The following is a 19,617-nucleotide window of genomic DNA, read 5'->3' as shown; positions in this document are numbered from 1 at the left end:
ATGAAGACAGAGAGGATCAGAGGGTCACCAGGACTGCTCTCATCCTGTGCCCCCTCTCCATCACTACCCTGCGGACTCCCGAGGAGCACTTGTTTCACTCAACAAAAAGCCCAAGAACATCAAAGGCACGGTTTAAGTTCAAGTAATGTCAGAAGGGTCTTCACTTTTGATTTCACTTTTGCTTTCTTGTAGCCACCGCTCAGACGAACGCACTTCTTGCTCCAAGAGAACAGTCATCCAGCTGCCTCACTTAGCGGGGATTTCACTGCGTACTGCACGGGGTAAAATGGTCCTTCTCAAAGCGATTCTGAAAAGGGCACACAAGGCTAACATGTTTATTGACATAAAATCACTGATACACAAGTTTGCTTAGTCTACAAAGAAGACAATTCTTTCAAACTGCTAGCTCAAAAATTATAGCCTGGGCTTCGAGTCAAACTGGACCCTCTCCTCCTCCTACACATCATCCATAGCAAAGGCGATGCCCAAACAAATCTGTTCTCCTCCAACGTCGCCGAGTTAGAATCAGCTTCAGTTGGCTTCAGCATTTCTTGTGTGAGATGCAAGAAGGCAATTCACGTAGCTGAACGCTCTCCTTGATCCGCAGTCCGCGTGTGGAAGCTCAAGTCATTTCAGAGCAGCAGTTTTTCTGGGGAAGCGTTTGCACGGTCGTCTATCACAAAGAAATCAACTTGAACAGTGACTGCTAGCGCGTTGCTAAATCACTAACCAGAGAGAGCCACCCACTCAGCTGTCAGCAGGTAAAATAATTGCAGTGGAAGAAAGGAGCTTGTCAATTCACTTGAGAAAAATCAGGAATATTTTCACTCATGCTTCCAGTCTTTATTACCTACTGCATAAAAACGTGATCCTCGGCTGGCAAATTTTCTCAGAAGGGTTTTTTTTTTTTTTTCTGGTGTGTTTGTAGTTCATTGTGCCAGATCATTCATTAAGCTTTTTCAGAAAATTACTATTTTCTTCCTAACAATCCAGTCATTTAATCATCTGATTTGACATGTTTAACAGCATATATTTCACTGCACCTAAATATTTAAGTAATTTATGCAAAAAATGCAGATTTGCTACCCTGAAACGTAACTGTACTCCAGCTTTAGCATTATATTGGGAAAACAATCTTTTTTAAATGTATAACAACATTTCACAGAAAATTTACACAAGCAGCATTACATTTTCACTGAGCATATGAAGATAATTCTTTGGCAGCGGCCTCCTGCGTGGGAAGTCCTCCCTCCACCATTCAGCCTTCCAAAAAACCTACCCAGTCTGCTGCAAGAAGCTTCAGAAATTCCTCGCAATATCAGTTGTTTAATAAACACCACCAGCCAATTACAAAAATAACAATAACAATGTGAAAAACAAAAGCATCACTGCCAAGCAGCTGGAGGGAGAACGTGTCTCTGACGATAAAAATTAATTTTTAATGCTGTCTCGCTCTCGTCTTGTGCTCGAGTAAAGGCACATGCAAAGTATAACATTTAAGTTCATCTTTATTACAGCTTATACCGAGAAAAACTTGAATTGAAACCTCCCATGACTGAACCACTCCATTTTAAATTTAGTTTTGGACCAAGCATAAACTTGCCAGCAATTTTTAAAAAGATTTTCCAAGGCGGGGATGGGGTGGTGGGGGCAGAGGAGAGCACTAACCAAAGGAGGGAGGGCACCAGAGCCCCCAGCCAGCCCTGCAGCTTTATTCACCACATGTGGGCCTTCAGCTATGTCCTCTCCTCGAAATCATAAACACAGCAGGTTCAGAAATCAACGTTTCTGAGAAGACACCAGGCTAAGTCCCCAGCTACCAGCCATGAAATGAGTTCTCTACCAGGCAGGAAAGTGAATCCAATCGCACTCAGCATCGCCCCTGGATAAACCAGAAGTGATTCAGCCGGTCAGGGATCCCCAACTTTGCAGACTAGATCCCCCTACCTCCTTTTCCCCTTCAAAACTAGTCCAATGCTCACTGCGCTGGCAACGTTCAAGAAAAAGTAATCAATATATAAAGCAGAAATCATCACAAAACTCTTCCAATTGACCCAACTTGACATTTAGCTAAATAGCACAGCAGCAGATGAAAGATTTTTCCTCCCCTTTAAATTACAGACTTTTCAAACTATTAAGTTTTGTTTATGCAAGGCTAAGTAATTAATGACCTAACATCCCCTTCCCATCCCCTATCGCCGAGATGCATCTGTTTCCCCCGCAACACTTCCTGCAGGTGAACATCACTTCTTGGAGCAGCACGCACCCGTGCACCTGACCGCTTCGTGTTCAGTGCACCAAGTTATGCAGAGGACAAATCAAACAGTACCTTAAAAATTGTTGCATTTGGGGTTACAGGGACTCGAAGAGCAAGGCTTGCTGGAGATTGGAATCCCCATGGTTGGAACACAGATAATTTACTGAGCCCAAATTAAGAGTCCCTGGGACCCAAGCTTTGAGTTGGAAAACCATAGCAGTGACTACACAGCAAGCTCACCTGTCCCAGGTAAATAAAGAAGGCAGGTTGTTCTCACTATCACTATGCTGAGAATAGCGTGCATCTATGAATAAGCTAAACAGTGACACCGCCATACCTGCATGCCCGAGAGCACCTCGTTTTCATGATCTACCATTTCCGTGACAAGGCACGCTGCAACTGCTGGACCGTCATTGTGTTGAATTTCCACGTCCCTTAACCTTCAGTTTTTAGCAAAAGATGGAGTGATATCCACTGACACAAGTCTGCATTTTGGGAAGTCTAGTTTCTGAAGGAAGGCAGTGAAAACCTCTTGAAGATTTCTGCCCCCTAATTCCATGGCAAATTTCTTCTGCCATTGCTCTGCTGATACAAACTCCTCATTTGAAAGTTTCCTGGCTTCAGTTTTCCATGTTGTTCCCGTGATCTACATGAGAAGCTGATGCAGCCCTGACAACTGAGCAGAGTGATAATACAGATTTATGAGATGCTGCGTTCTGGATCGACGCCAAGAAAAGTTTGCAAGAAAATCTCATTTCAATACACTGAGAGCAAACCTGTAGGAACAGCGATGCCAGATTTTAATTTCACCAGCAATCTTCTTTGTTGTTGTTGTCGACAAAACACAACTCATGCCAAGTTTCAAGGGCCATAAAAATGTACATCTAGAAGCCAGCCAAGCGCACACAGCGGCTAAGAGAGCCCACACACAGCTGTGAGCAACACCAGCCCAAGCCAGCCAAGTATTTTGGAAACATGCGCTGGTGCAAATAAACAAACCTATAACCTGGAGGTAAACACTCTGGCAACTGCTCTGCAGCACAGAAAGTCAGAAGAGCAAAAAGACCCGTTCCTACTGACTGGCAGCACTTGCCTTGAACTTGCAGAGCTGCAGGTACGGGTTTCTGCAAGGCGGAGAAGCCTGCAGCTCTGCCCGGTGGGTGACACAGCTGCTCCTGCAACGCTGGCTCCTCCGCAGGCTTACCCATGTGCTGTACTGTGAAGCCACTGATGCAGACAGGGGCTGAAAGGGGAGAGGAAACCCTTCGGAGCTGCAGATCACAAATTTCAGCCCCTGAAGGGAGACAGGAGCATTAACCTACTTCACTGACAATTTCTGCAAGGCCACAGAATCATAGAATGGCTTGGGTTGGAAGGGACCTCAAAGGTTATCTAATTCCAACCCGTTCCAACCATCTTTCAAACTGTACAAATAGTTCCTATCCCCACTCTGACATCTGCTTCTTCATGCCTACAGGTGGGGCTTGGTACCACCTTAAATATCACAAGCAGCTTACTGATTCACCTTTTTAATGATATTGCTTTCCAGCAGGCAAAATTACCTTCCCATCTCCCCACTCTTTTTCAGACTTAAGTGTTCGGGATTTTTGTGGAGAGAGAAAAAAGCTTTATTCCTGCAACCTTAAAGCAGAACACAGCGCTGCTCGAGGCCATCACAGCTTGCATCAAACCAAAGGCAGCCTTAACATTGCTAAGAGAAAAACAGTCATAACATTTAGGCACGCTAATGGATAAACATCTCAAGAATGGTCTTGGTAACAGTGCTCAAATAGCAGGTGTATATATTCAAACTTTCCACCCTTTATTTTTATGTAGCTGTCAAGGACCACATCCTCAGTGCAGGCTGTTGCAAAAATACGACTTATTAACTCTACGACCTATATTAACTCTAGCGTCCACCATGTTAAATGCAAGTTGGCAGGGGACCAGAAAAGAGATGCAGAAAAGCTGGTGAGAATATCACTTCTCAGATGCGAGAGAGCTCAGCCTGTTGCTCGCAGGACAGGCAGCCTGCAGCCCCAGCCACCCAAGCATCTGTGCAATCCTCTTCAACTGGGTGTCCAGAAAGGGGAGACTGCATGTAAATTTTCATACATATCTGTAATTACACTTAGGAAGACGTGATTCAAAAGGCTTTTTTTTTTTAATGATGATTAATAAGGTATTTGGTGCAGGATTTCAGTCTACACATTTTTCCCTTAATTGCCCTAACTCTGTTGGCTTTATTTTGTCCTCTTCCCCACAACAGAAAGTCTCAGAGTGAATAAACAACCTGTATTTCACCAATTCCTTCATGCAATGCTAGCTTTGTAAACTTTAAAATGTGGCTTCTCGAACACTGGAAATCCTGCAGTAAAGCCAACTATAGGCACAAAGATAGCCACCAACTAATTCACAGTACTCCCCAGTATCATTACCATTGCATATCAGTGCGCTGTTATGGTACAAGTAAGGAACAAACTGGAGCAACATCTATAATCACAATGTTTGCATTCACAATATAAATGCCCCAAGTTTTTAATATAAATGCTGTCTCCTTTCATGACTGCTGCCCTGCACTGGAGCTAAGCAGCACAACTGGCAGTTCAGGTGGGAAGAAGGGCTGCAGCAGGACATCAGCTCATCTGCAGAGAGGTTTTTCCAATTCCCTGTGCCAAGCACTTACACATGCTGAAGTCTGGTTTGCTGCTGGAAAAAGCCAACAGGCTTGGGGGTTTCCATGGCCAAACTAGCAAGACTTTTAAAAGCCCGGTTAGTAACAAGAAAGCAAACAAACAATTAGCTCACACAACCTGAAACATGCTTCTGCAGTATTTAACACCCAAGACGTTTGACATTTATAGAATCGGTGCGTGAAGAAACATAACCACACAAACCTAATTTTTGAAATCACCAAAGACACACGTGAGTCGCCGGTCAGCTTTGTATCCTGTTTGCACGGGGGTTCATGACAGCCTATATATTCAGTGGTGTTTCTATCTGTTAGAGGAGACTGCCACAGACGACAGCTCTGAAGTGTTTGCCGAGACAAGGCGGTGGGAGCCGGGAATACAACGAACCAGCAGCAAGAGGAATGCACAAATTACTTCAGGCTCCAAATTTAGGCAGTGAAATTCCTTGAGCTGTAGGAGAATTAGCGTAACACCTACCTCATGACCCCTGCAGAATGATGTATTAACATTAGCAAATTGCGTGCGACAATTGACAATAAATCGGTGATGTGTAGGAGTTTAACTTGAAGCCTTCATCTAAAGGGAGAAATGGATCATGGAGAGGAAAGATGAAAACATGCCAGTTTTTCAAAATGCCAGAAGTTTAGAATGAAAAAAAACATTTAGTATCAGCTGGGGAAGTGAGCCTGCTTAAAATTCCAGCTGCTGTAGCGCTAGGTACCACACACTGCACGAAGGAAGTAGTAGAAGAAACAAACAGAAAGGAAGAGAACGGAGAAAAAAGATAAAAAGAGCAGTTATGAAATGCAAATGACCTTCTAACCAGAAGAGCCCTTTCTCCACAGGTTGTCTGTAGGGAGCAGAGGTGAATCGGTGCAAAAGCCAGGGGCTGGGCAGCGATAAAGCGCTGACACGAAGATGTGCCCGGTGCCAGTGCTGGGGATCTCGCGACCGGCAGCAGTGCGCTGAGCCAAAGGGTGGAGAAAGATGACCTGCGGGCATGGACCTGCACAAGCTGGGGGGAAAGAAAGGAGCACACCCGATTAAAAACGTATTTTACGGCAGCACATGCAAAAGAGGCTATCCCCCAAAAAGAGAAATACACAGAATAACATCAAGCTGTGAGGAGAGAGGAAGGAAGGAAGGAAGGGAATTTCTCGCTCAGACTATTTATGGAACAGATTTGCAACAGATGCACTCGCCTTCTCGCTGAAGGACAAAAGGAAAGAACTGGATGTTGTGAGCATGGAGCTGCACAAGGCACGTGTCATCACATCCCGGGCAAAGTCTCCAAGCATTCAAACCGCTTTTTGAGGTGGCTTTCTACGTGCCGGCTGGGCAGGGCCCTCAGCCCGGCCCTCACGCTGTGCAGGACACAAACTCTCCCTTCTCCTGCGTGTGTCCTCACCCGTTATTACTGTACCACAGGCTACTGTTCCTTCAGGTTCCAAAATGACTTTGGCTTGGTTTCACCAGGTGCAAACATCGGGTTACTGGATGACAAACCTGCCCATTTCTGTGGCCAGTCCTTTCCAGACCGAGCCCGGTGTGCAGGGGACAGGCAGAGCTCAGCAATCTCTCTAGAAATATTCTCAATTATTCCTATGGCAAAAATAGAAATTTTAACCAAAAGCTCTAACAAGAAAAGGAAAATCTGTACCTTATGCTCTTGCTCAGAACAAAATCCACTCCAGCTATTTCTTAAACGCTTTTTATTTAAACCCTCAGATAGTTTTGTACTGGCCTCTTTGGGGTGCTGCTCTCACAGCCATCGCACCAACAAAGAAACCAGCTTTCAGAAAGAAGCCACTAATTGTCCACAAAGCAAATTACTGCCAGGCTGGTAAAATTACCTACCATTACCCAGCGGTGACCAAGTTCGTACGAGAGAACAGTCTTAATAAATATACTTTCATCCCACCCACTCCTGATGTCAAAAAAAAAAAAGCTGATTAAAACATCCCTGCACAAACTACTCCGTGAGCATATTTCAGGGCCTTGTATTTACTCACTTCATCAGGAAAAAAGAACAATGAGCTATTATTTACTATGTTTACTGTGACCACACAAGTACTATTAGTAAACTATGCTCCATCCTTACCAAGTGGTTCAGAACCTCTGCCAACAACAAAGTCCAATGCTGAAATTGTATCCCAAAGTTTCAAACATTCATTGCACAAACCAACCTGCCAACAGGCCAGAAGTATTTGCTGTAAATACAAAACACAAAGCTTCGCTGGTTTTTATAAATACATAAGTAACCACCGAAGCTAGACCAAGTTAATGAACATGTGTATCCCAATTCACATAGACTGGACGGCATTTGTATGGCTCCACTTAGTAACATATTATAATCCATACTTTAAAAAAGATTTTACACATATGAAACACTCCTATAGCAGTCAGACATAAAATCGGGATGTAATCAAACCTCTATTGTTTTTATGTACAAATCCCTCAGGACTTTAATCTGCAAAATTGAATAATTGCATCTATTTTCTAATAAAGACCATGTGCTGCAGGAGTCGAGCGCGCAAGTTTCCAATAGCTCTGCATAATGTTTTTGGAGGTATTTCTATTTCAAATAAGCAATCCGGTTAAACAGAGATAAACACACACACACACACACACACCAGTGACCTTGTTTAAACAATGCTCCGATTATTGTGATAAATCTCGCTGCCAAATCTATAAATAGAGATTTTTAGAAGACAAAAAAAATGACATTTTAGAATGAGACAGACTTCTCTCTCATCTTTACTGTTTACCTAATTATCTGAATGCATGTGCAACTTGGATTCTCTCCCCCCCCGCAGGGTGCATGACCACTTTGGCCCCGCGAGCTCTGGCTGCTGCCGGATGCACGGCGTGATCCTGCGCGTTTGATGCTCTGAGTGCACTTGGGGCAATTTCAAAACTTGCATCACAGTTCGGGTATGTGTGTATTCTGCTTCCCACAGACAGCTCGAGTCCTGACACAAGGCAGATAGGCATCATAGGACTGAGTCACATCTACAGAAACAGGGATTTTATTTTTTTTTAAATCAAGGCATGGGAAAAAAAAATCCCATTCAAAACCCTTCTGAGTTTCAGACTTTGGGTGTCCAAGCAGGAAATGAGGTGAGGAGGGGGAATAAGGAGAAAAGGAGAAAGTTCTTTAAGTCACAGTTATATTTTTGGAGTATTACTAGTTTTGTTTTGTCATTGTGCTACAAAAATTAAACCTGCATGAATTAATGCAGCATTATCTTTTCTAATATATATTTTTAAGCCTATGCTGCAGCATTAAGCTAATCTCATGCCTGAAGCACACTCCCCATCCCCACCGTGGCAGATATTTTTCCACCACAGATATTCCTGGCTGTAGCACAAATCCATGCCGTATATTCCTCTTTCACCCTCTTTCCCCAAACACATGGGAACAGAGGTGTAAACAAGCAGAACTGACCTCTTTTTTGCTGGGAAAGAAAATCTACAAATTGAAGACATGGAACCTGAAATCTCGATTTTTTTGAAGCCTACTGATGCAATGCAGTTTATAATAATAACGTATGGGAAGAAACACCACTGAAGTGCTTTTCTTCCTTACTAAAAATACTCATGACTTAAAGTGCCTTTGCCCTTCTTGATCTATTGACATTTATAAAAATAAAGTTCGATTCTGCAGGGCAGAATGAGGCTTAAGGAGAGAAATCTGCTCGCTGTTCCCCAGTCTATTTTAGTTCATAAAAGTTATGTAGCACATTCATCCTTATTGTTTCAGAACAAGTTAAAATGAACTTGCATTATTATTTACTTATTTATTTTTACAAGTTTCTCTCCCCGGCTTTCATTGTTCGGGTTACTGTCAAGCTATTCTTTTATTTCCTTTCTCTATACTTGCACAGTGCAGGCCAAAAACATTTGCGATTTCCCTCCCTGGATGCAAGTTGCCATGCATGGATCAATTATGCAGCACTACAATGACTTACAGTAAAGAAGTCATTTGGGGAAGCAACAACAACAACAACAAAAGCATATGGAGCTCAACTTATTTATAAATATCTTCAAAAAGAAGCCTGGAAACATCCCGCCTGGGCTGGCGATGCGCACGGCAGACATGGTGAGGAGCACCAAGGGAAGAGGCCAAGAGAACAAGGGTTTTTTGTTGTCAGGTTTTGTTTTCTTCTTTCCAAAAAAACAAGAACAGCCAGGAAATCCTCCCAATTTGGTATTCCCACCACCGCCACATTAGATTAAATACAAGGCCTTCGCTTCCTGTCGCCTCCTCATTTCACAGCGAGCGGGTCTGGAGCAGGACAATGCCAACATCAGATCTCACAGGAATGCCACAAATAGAGATAAAGCTCTGGGTCAGCTCGGCACAAGCTTGGTTGTACCGCTTGGATAGCATGCAACTTCCTATCCCAGTTTAATGCATCCTTTTTTGTTCTTTAAAAATCCCAGCTCAGGCCGCAGGGTCAGTGAGGGGCCTCCTCACAGGGCTCCTGCGCCCACCGCCATGTCCTCAGGCATGAGGCGAGCGGTGCCCCAGCTCTGGGAGCTTCATAAAATGCAACTTAGCAGGTCACAAGCGACTCGTGGAGGACACAGAGTGGAGGAGGAAAGAAAACACACACAGACCTTAATCTTTGCTCTGTAAATGAGCAATCTCTACCTCACTGAAAGTGCAGCCGGCCCTGATGCCACCGTCCTCATCTCACCACAGGAGTGCAGGGCAGCGCTGGTCTCTTACAGACCTCCATCCAAGCGCCAGCTAGACCAAAGGAAAGCATCACCAGATTGCCTACACTTCTTGTCTCTCAAACACAGACTGTGTCAGGAATAGCGTGGCCAGCAGGGCAGGGAAGCTATTTCCCCTCTGTGCTCAGCGCCAGTGAGCCGGTACCTCGAGTGCCACGTGCAATTTTAGGAGCGTGGATGTCTAAAAAAGCAAAAAGGTCTGACAGAAGAAAAATGAGTATTACTCTAGAGTAAACTGTGGTACAGAGGAGGAAAAAAGATCAGGGATAAATCAGAGCTTATCTTCTTAAAATATAAACCCCTCAAGGAACATAATTTCCTGCAATTAAAAATAAAAAGACAATCCTCAAGATAATCCTTAACAAATCACCTTAAGAGTTTAATAAGGCTTGAGGGTTTTTTGTTTGTTTTGTTTGTTTTTAAATGTTATGTATTAGTGTTTTAAGCTGACGTGTCCCACCTCTTTCTCAACTCCTCCCTTACAACAGATGCACACAGGAGCCGGAATAGGAAGTGTTCGAGACCAGTTTGCTTCTAGCACCACTGAGATAGATAGCTTTTCTGAAGAAAGCTTTAGCACATTTACCTCTTTCACTAGCAAGAAGTTGCAGGTCTTCGCTTGTTCCTTTCATAACTTCACTGAACTTCTGCAAAGAGCAATGTATTCACCCACCAGACACAACAACAGCACCAAGTGAAGCCAAAGGTCTCGCCATCCAAGTTTGGGTCTCAGGCTCTACTACCAGACTTCCTTCACCCCGCTAGCCCAAAGGTGCAGCTGACATTATCACAAAGCAGCAAGAAACTCTTGATACAAAAGTGCCCGAAAATAGCTGACTATGCTGTAGATATTCACAGTCCTGCAGTAAACACACCATCAATTCTGTGCTTAAGACATTTATTTTTGAAATTTGAATTAACCTTCGCACACTCTATAGATATAAGAAGTTACATTAACAAGGTCTCTTTTGAGCTTCTTTACCTTTCCATTCTGGCATAATATTTCCCATGCACAGAAGGTCAGAGCTCTGTTTCTGTATTTTCTTGTTTGCTTTGTTCCATGCACAGGAGGATGCTCACCACCCAGCCAAGAAGTGCAGTGTTCCCACAGGCATATACCAGGGTTCACTGTGTAGTCACAAAATATCCCACACTTTCACCCCAAATCCAAACAACTTTGCAAGCTTTCATCATGCCTGAATGAAGCGTGATTTTATCAAGTGAACAAAAATTCACATTTCCTACCAAACTACCAAGACACGTTCGGATCTTAGCATGTACATCCCATTTAGCGTGCCTTGGTGGTTTGAGTGGAAATTCAGGTACACGTTTGAAAAGCTGCAATGGGCAGCTTGACAGAAGAAGGATCACTAAGGCTGCCCACTCCAGGGAAAGTCAACTTTATGTTTATTTTTGCATCCTGATTTGCAACACAAGCAAATCCAGAATTCATTATTCACACCGGACCATTGTACCCTGCAGAAGCTCTGGCTGTAAGGCCATCTTGTGGGAGGATTTTGGTGCTCTGAGTTTTTTAAACCTTTCAGTTCAGTGACTGTGGGCTTACAACTCCACCATTTATGAAGGCTCGTCTGCGGAACCTGTACCAAAGGCAGGAGAACAAAGACAAATACCTCTTAAACTGACTTTGTTACTGAAATCAGTCTACAGTGGAATTTCAAGTCTACAAAAGGCTTTCCAGAAATAGAACAAGTTTTATACGGAGATGATTGCACATAAATTCCTTATTCAGAATCTCATTATCACGTTCACTGGAAAAAAGTTAGTTTTACGTCTGTTCTCCATTCCTCTACCTACTGATTTTTTTTCTTTTACTTTTTCTGTTCCCTCTCTCCTCTGCTCAGCCATCAAATACAATCAATAGATGGATTAAATCATACAGCCTTTCCTGTTGTATTCACTGTGTTTTTCACAGCTGAACAGCTCATATCTATTCCATTCCAATCCACAGGGAATTTAAGAGATCATATATCACTGACATTCACAGGAGAGTTCACCCCTGTGCATCTTTGATTTCAGTCCGTTTTTTAAAGTCCATTTTAAAATTACAACTGCAGACTACAAAATGAACTACAATTCAACAGTCTTCACAAGGCAAAAAATGCAACGAATCTAGTCTAACGCTAATTTACATTTTCTCTTTTTAACACTTTCTAAAGCTAGCAATGAAAGTACCATTAACGTGAGAGCTTCAGCTCCTTTACCATTAAGACCTCTAATTTTTGCATTGTATAGTTAAGGGCATTTTCAAATGAACCAAAAGGTGGCAACTTCTGCGTAATTCCAACAAGGAAAAAAAAAATCCCTTTTCTACATCCTTTCTCTATTATTAAAGGTAATACAAAAGGATTCCCACTAAAACAACTGAAGCCAATTGCCACAAACTATACTACTGGGAAAATTAAGCAGAATTGCCCCTACCAATTAGGCAATACAAAAGAGATTAGTGGCACACAACACAATTTCTCACAAAAGAAAATGAAAGAATAAGCTTGTATTTAAAGCTCGGAAATTTAGAGTCATGAAACATGACACGTAGTAGCGAGAAAGCAGAAGAGAAGAGAAAAGAAGGAAGACACAGATGTATTTATTATCTTTGCATCCTAATTGCAGCGATTCCAGGAGCAAAAAAGCATCAAGGAAATTCAACTGCAGCTTCTTCTGACATAGACATGTCTAACGCCACCATTACCTGGCCATGCGAATTGGAGAATTTCTGTAGAGCTCTTGAAATCTGACAGCTAGAAAGCTGTAATTTAGCACGGGCAGCTATTTTTGAGCCCTTACTGAGGAAAAAGCTGAATTTAGCTCAGGGAAGAGTTAGCCGCTGCCTGTGATTGTCCCAGAAAGTAACTGGCAATATCCAAAGATTCATACCAGCACTTGTAAGCTTTAAAAAACTTGAGACACAAGCAGGAAATTAATCACTTACGTATGTTTGTGCTTTTTTGACTAGCCTAATTATAACTTTCCGCCCCAAAGCAACTTTCAGTATTAACTGAACTCACAGTTCAGATTTCCTCTTCCCTCAGCCTCAACTATCATCTCATTTGCTATCTCCTCTCAGGCCCTACTAAACTGGAAATCTCATTTTCAAAACTAATTCCCTCCGTTACTGTTATCTGATAACAACCCTCAGGACTGCAAATTTAATCATGATAATAGCTGAAAATACTGTCGGGGGAACCTGAACGCTCTAAATGTTTACACCGTCAGCAATAGGTGGTGTTTATTTACATAGTGGTAGGAGTGGAGAGCTGGTTAGGAGAAGGGACAATAACTGCACAACACACTTGATGTAATAAACACCCTCTGAACTTTCAGTGGATAACACTGGCATATTTGGAAAACTGAGCACCTTCAGCAGTTATTTAACATGGATAAAGAAACTTTTAAGAAACCTTACTGAGATGCAGCCATTAAAGTGGCTTTCCCCTGGTACAGCTTAAATCACTTTGGAATTAAATCAGGAAAAATCGTGTTGATTGCCAAAAAAGCTTGTCCTCAAACAGTCAGGGCATCCACAGCATGGGATGGAAGGGAACAAACAGATCTCTGAACTAGAGAGAGCCCCTTCAGAGTGCTCTATTGAACTCTGCAAGCAATATCACAGCAAGGATACTAAGAATTATTTTTAGTCCTGTTTTTGAGGATAGAAAGGCTATGACGTGGAACTCTTTATTCACTTATGGAGGATCTAAGCACAAACCCATCGCAGAGACAGAAAGGCAAGTCTGGTCTGCAGAGCTGTCAGAGAATACTACTTGCACTCCAAGAATAAAGAAATACCTATTTTGTCATGTCAGAACACAACTGCAAGTTTACTTTCACAAAGAAAAGCAACCATGGAACAAAAGAAGTAGCCTTGGTAGTGTCCTTTTGTGCTTTTAGTAAAGAGCAGATATGGAGATACAAAGAACAGAAGAGGTTTACTTTCAATAGAAGGTACCTTCAGAAACAAAGGATCTTAAAAATGAAAAAGGAGGTTTCCTAATGACAGCTTTCCTTTTTAGAAGCTAAAAAAATTTCAGTACTTCAAACAATTTAAAACAATCTATTGTTTCCAATAAACATAAATATGATTTTATACACACCACTTAAAATTCTGTACTTAACACTGCTCCATTTCCTCTCCCTGCAATTATCTGTCTGCAGAGGAAATAATACTCAAAATTTCTGTGCTAAGCTAGAAGGTATGCAAGAAAAATGAATATGCAACATCATGACACATTATTATTATTATTATTTTTCAAGAATATTAAAAGAGTTGCTGAAGCTGGGTTTTGGAAGGCTGCATGATGGAATAATACAGCGTTACTAAACTTAAACCAGGCTTGGAATAGTTCTGACACCTGAATTGCAGGATTTCAATGACACAAGATGCTTTTGTTGGTAAATATGCTCCAAAGCACACTCAATTGAACTGGCAGCATAAATGTCACTGCACTCAGGTGATGAAATTAATGCTGAATTTCACTTGGTTATGGAGGTCTCATATGACAACTTTGTGCATATTACCTTTAAAAGCTGTACTGTTTCACGTATGGCCGTTTACTGTAAAGTTCCCTAGTGTATTTTCTTTGGCATTCTCACATATAAGATATTCCTTGCGACTTAGAAATCCTCTGAGGTACTGGAGATTCCTGTTAGACTATCATTATTCACCTGCCAAAGCAAGTACCATTAAGATGGTGCAGCCATTAAGGCTATTGCTTTTTGTTATTTGAGAGCTTTGATGTGACAACTTCAGCTTTCCTTGAACAGCCTCTTGCACCCAACATCATCTTGCACAATCTTCAGATGATATGGCAGCATCTTTTGTGGTGATGCAGCTTAAATAATGGGTGTCATTTCACACATTAACTAAAAGGAAATACAGCATGTAGTTAGAAAACAAAGGATACTGCTTAGCTAAGTGCTTCTCTATAAGTCTTTGTTATTTTGCTGTTCTTAAATGTTTTAGGTTTTCCATACCATTTATCTTTGTTATTTCACAGGACAAACAATGATTTTAACGAAGAGCCAATTTTAGTTGACTTAAATGCCTCTTCAGCTAAGGCATGGCTCAAGCTGTTCTCAGTTTACCTCAAATCCCCCAAAAATGATTTGCGTTTTCTCCTACAGTTGTAGATGACTAGCAGTCAGCCAAATTAAACAGCATTTTAAAAGTAACAGGGATCTCAGGAGAGGAGAGAGAAACACAACAGCAGTTGCTAAGCTGGCAATATGCCATTTGTCTCCTTTGACCTTCACTTTTTATAACCTTTTTGTTTTAAATAAAGATCTAAATCTTAAGATGTTCAGCTCCAGCACCACTTGGTGAAGTGTTCACGAGTTCTCTTATACAACCAACCTTAAATGTATTTATACAGATGGGTCATTTAAAAAAGAACTCTCAAAGTAAGTAGAATATAACTGCAGCTGAAATAACCTGTGTCCAACATGTATTCTTATAAAGAAGTCACCACTTAAAAGTCCCTCCTAAAGATTGATGCTCTTCATTTGGTTCATTAATCCTGAAATCTCTGAAAGAGCGCTGCTGCCAGTTGTCAGTGCTAAAACCATGCAAAAATTCGGAACATGCAAACCCAGGAAAACATCCAGATATCCTGTATAAGTAAATCTATCACTAGGAATTAAGAATTAAGTAAAAGATATTTTTAACGGCATGAGAAGAGTTAAATAAAGACAAGTGGTAATGAGAAACAGACTCTACATAGGCACAGCAAAATGTTCATGAGCCTATCCTGCTGCAGACGTTTCTTCAGCCAGAATTACACATGGTAACACAGCGTAAGGAGTAGATAAATGTTCTTATTGCTCCCCATACCTTAAACACAGCAAAGTACACACTGGAAGTGTCCTTTACGCTTCCTTATAATGTTTCATTACTCTGTCACTCCTTTTTCCACCTGAAGCCATCACAACAATCCCTACGCACAGGCAGCAGCTTCAGACAGGAGGCTGGGATTACAGAACCAAGGTCTTTAGCACCCACAGTCCCCCCAGATAAAGAAACCCAAGTGGCTTCAGGCACACACCTTCGTGCAGGGCAGAACGAGTGCTTGGAGGCATGTGCCCTACCCGAGGGTTTTTTCATCAGGTGTGCCGCCTCTGGAATTGTGCTCCAAACAGCTGTATTTCGTGTCATTCCCCCAGCATCCTGAAATTCCTAACGTCCTGCACGTACTTAAAAAAATAAAAAAATGCATTTAACACACATCCCCACAGTGTAAATAGCGAGATAAGCCCAAAGAGCCTCTCCAGGGATTCCAAAATTATGCAGAAAGTTATCAAGCTGATGTTTATTGCATGTTTCCCTATTGGCTATGTTTCTTTCATCAAAGAATTGTTCTTTTAAACATTGATGGGCTAAAACTTCTCTGAAGAAATCTATGCAAGGTAAATGTTTGTTCTAGTCATTTAATACCTGCTAGACTTTTGTATAGAAAAAAACCAACAAACCTCTAGTTCTCAGACTGCCTTTTTTTCAAGTGAAATTTCAACTACAATCATGCCAGTCTCCTTATCCTTAAAACAGGGAAATATAGCTGTATTTACTCATTTTCATTCTGCTTCTTTTCGCAAAGATTGGTTAATTTACTCCAAGTCCCAGGTTCTGCACTGTGAGATTAGAGAGTTACCCTCTTTAATTCTCTGTATTTGTGATGCCCTGTCTGTCACAATGTAATCAAGGAGATTATTCAACTTCAAATGACGTCTCTGCTTTTCCTAGAGGCAGAAAATTCATCATTTCTAAAAAGCCTTGAGTAAATGAAGAGGGACAAGTAAATTTGGGCTAGAAGTGAATACCAGTTTCCAATAAGACATTCTTGCTAGCAAGGGCCAAAGCAATGCTTTGAGCATCCAGCCCATAACTTCTATGCAAGAGACACTGCTTACACCTGTGTCTGAATTTTCTCCTCCGCAAATACAGACCAAATTGCTGCTTTGTGAGAGAATAATAGCATCAAGTAATTCACATAAAAAGTCCTATTTTCCAGAAATGACCTTTCATTGAGACTCCTACATTGAGAAAATGGGCACTCGCACAAACCTTATGGCACTCTGCTCAGACCGTGACCTCCTGTCCTCAGCAGAGGGGTCTCCTGCTTGGGGAGGGTTCTTCCAGTCTCCGATAACTCGCCCCAACAGACCTAATTCACCCGAGATACTGAACAGATTTCTGTCCTATTAAAGATTGATTTACTCGGATATGAGGGTGCAAAAATCGTTCCCTGCTGCGGCAGTTTATGATGTTTGCTTTGCAGAGCAGCAGCATGAAGCAAGGACACCTACACCAGAGAAGAGACACAGCTAATGATAAATTCCTAAATAAATAAATAAAATAAATTTGAGCGAGCTTTTTAAAAACATTCACCAGCTCCACATATAATCACACTCCACAATTATTCTAATTTGCACAATTAAGAGTTGAATAAACACCATAAATTTAAATGAAAAACCCCAGGCACAGGCTGCTGCTACTACTGGAATATTTTAAAACCCAAAATACACAACGCTGCCGACGATGATTTCTGTAACCAACGCAACAGCAGAGAACCTTACTGAAACCCAGTTAGCACCAAATCAAAGGAATAAAAATAAAGCAACTAAATTATTTCTCCTACAGCTTATTAGCATCACTTTCTTCTCAGTGCCATCTATTTGTCTAAACTGCCACAACAGTTCGTGTGCTCCCGAGGTGGATGTGTTTTGCAAGCTCCCCACTCCCCCCAGCACCTCCCAAACAAAAAGCCATCCCGTGTGCATGGGCAGCTGCTGTCGTTGAGCCAAGCGAAGGCAGAAATCCTGGGGCAGGCTGAGGAGGGGACTTCAGAAGTGACTGCCCAGCGACTGGCACGTCCCTCTGGATACCCTTATCCTCCACGGATAAAGTTCTTGATATTTCCAGGTAGCCTTTTCACACTGGAAATGGAAGACAAAAATAACAACAAAGCCCCAAAGCTCTCTGCCCGCTACTTTCTTCTACCACAATGCTTTCTGATCAGTTATCTTTTCCATCAGGCAAGACGTTTCTCCTACTCACCGCTCCACGGCTTTGTCTGCACTAGCATCTTCCTCACCAGGCTTGCCATACTGGAATTTTTAACTGTGTTGTCTAAACCTGCTCTGAACCAAACTGGGTGGAAGAGCTCAAAATAAAAAAACCTGCCAGCATCCAGTCTCTGTGTCCGTCTGCGCCGCTCCCCCTGCTTTTCCTACTGAGGCTGCACAGGGTCTGGATGAACAAGGCTGAAAGCTCCCTGCACACACACACACGTGTGTGCACACGCACAGGAAGCTTGGAACTGAATCAGTAGGAACCGTACCGACTTCCTTCTTCATGCTCCAGTATCTCTGCTGTAAACAAGCAGCGCACATTAGCTAAGCGAAGCTGAAAAGTCCGGCAGAGAAGGACAAAAGCAGGGAGTGGCCCCGGTGAGGAACAACTATTTTAAATACACAAACATCTTCCCATCAGATTAAACCCAACTTTTACATTAGGTCAATTCTGAAGCCATTGTTGTGACAGAATAACTCAAGACAAACAGGAGACACCGCTTCCTCCTCTGGAGAGCCTCCTGGATTTCCAGCACCAAGTGTCTTGCAAGCCGAGTGCCTGTACGAAAGGTTTCAGAGAGCTCCCGTCCCTCCGGGGACGGAAGGCAAAGAGGGGGCGCGATGCCCAGCGAGCCCCAAAAGAGGCACCAAGGGCCCCAGCTGCTGCAGGTGCCAGCAGCGAGCAGGGCAGCAACGCCTAGCTCCAGAATGATAGGAGGCACCTTCTGAAAAAGCTGCCGCCTTTTCAGACAGCTGCGTACTGGTTTTGTTTTTCTATCAGAGACCACCGTAATAAAAAGCTTTCTTCCCTCCAAGCTGGAACACCGAAAGGTCTGGGACTATTCAGCAGGTGTCCTTATTGTTGTCACCCTGCAGAGCTGGCTACTAGAAGACCTCACAGCCCACCTCTTCCCCTCCTGTTTTTCACAACAAACCAAATTCTTGAATCATGCCATAGGAGTAAAGTAAAATTAAATTGCTGCTATCCCTGAAGGCATGGAAATGCGAGACTGAGGGGAAAGGGCCCGAAGAGGCCGGCTCTTCCCTGCCAGCCAGTTAAGCGGGCCCTGTGGCCAACCCCCACCTATACCGGGACAACTCAGAAACAGTTAGCCACCTCCAACAAACCACGAGTCCACATCCATTTGGACTTGGGGCTCCTAGCCACGTAGATGGAAATATTTACCATGCACGAGGGCTGTGCGCCTGGTCACACACGTGCACATGGGTGTGCACATCCCGGGGACCATCCGCAGTCTCCTGGGGAGCCCTTGAGAGGGTGGGGACGCTCACCTTGTGTCCAGCACCGACATCAGGCAAGGAAAGCAGCACTTGGGTATTAAGAAATATAGTCAACAGCCTGTCCCGTTTGGGAAACTGATCCGTACAGAAGATAGCGCGAGGTTCATGCAGTCCAATAAGTCAACGAACTGCCTGAATACCAGTGTTGGTGTGTGCATCCACACCGAGCCATCCAGAATCTCGTTCTTCAGATGTAATGAAATCGCTGCTACAGTACAAAACACAAATCATTTCTTTAACATGCGCCAGCCGAAGAAGGCTTCACATTAACACCCTCATCCCTGCCAAGTGCTGAAACAATTACCACATGAATATTACCAGGGATTCCTCGGCAGAATGATGCTGTTATCACCGGGAATCTCAGGAGGCACAAGGCTCTACACAGCGCCTCAAATTTGTGTTTGTCTAAAGAGCGATTACTTGGGGTGCCCAGGCAGCAGGGACTCCTCAGCCTGGTTGTGAAGGGTGTCCCACGTAATAAAATTAACAAGCCCCAGGATGAAACAACTTGGCAGCAAGGGAAAGAAAACGCTTGCT

At 42.8% G+C, this 19,617-nt stretch overlaps 1 protein-coding gene across 7 annotated transcripts in view; it reads right to left on the bottom strand.

Annotated features, from left to right (window-relative positions):
• Positions 1-19,617, bottom strand: part of RASAL2 (RAS protein activator like 2) — a 178,531-nt gene that overhangs the window by 126,108 nt on the left and 32,806 nt on the right. For 2 of the 7 annotated variants that reach the window (XM_080603489.1, XM_080603476.1), the window contains exon 1: positions 17,765-18,083. The exons of 4 other annotated variants lie outside the window; for them this stretch is intronic. In XM_080603489.1, the coding sequence (XP_080459615.1) occupies positions 17,765-17,813 (49 nt within the window). In that variant the 5' untranslated portion in view covers positions 17,814-18,083. Of the gene's footprint in view, positions 1-17,764; positions 18,084-19,617 lie in introns of those variants that run through there. One more of the 7 variants, XM_080603477.1, reaches the window with a different exon arrangement.

Source organism: Anser brachyrhynchus (assembly GCF_964034855.1).
Source record: "Anser brachyrhynchus genome assembly, chromosome: 8".
In the NCBI taxonomy this organism is placed as follows: Eukaryota; Metazoa; Chordata; class Aves; order Anseriformes; family Anatidae; genus Anser; species Anser brachyrhynchus.
This window is presented reverse-complemented; position numbering and strand designations above follow the sequence as displayed.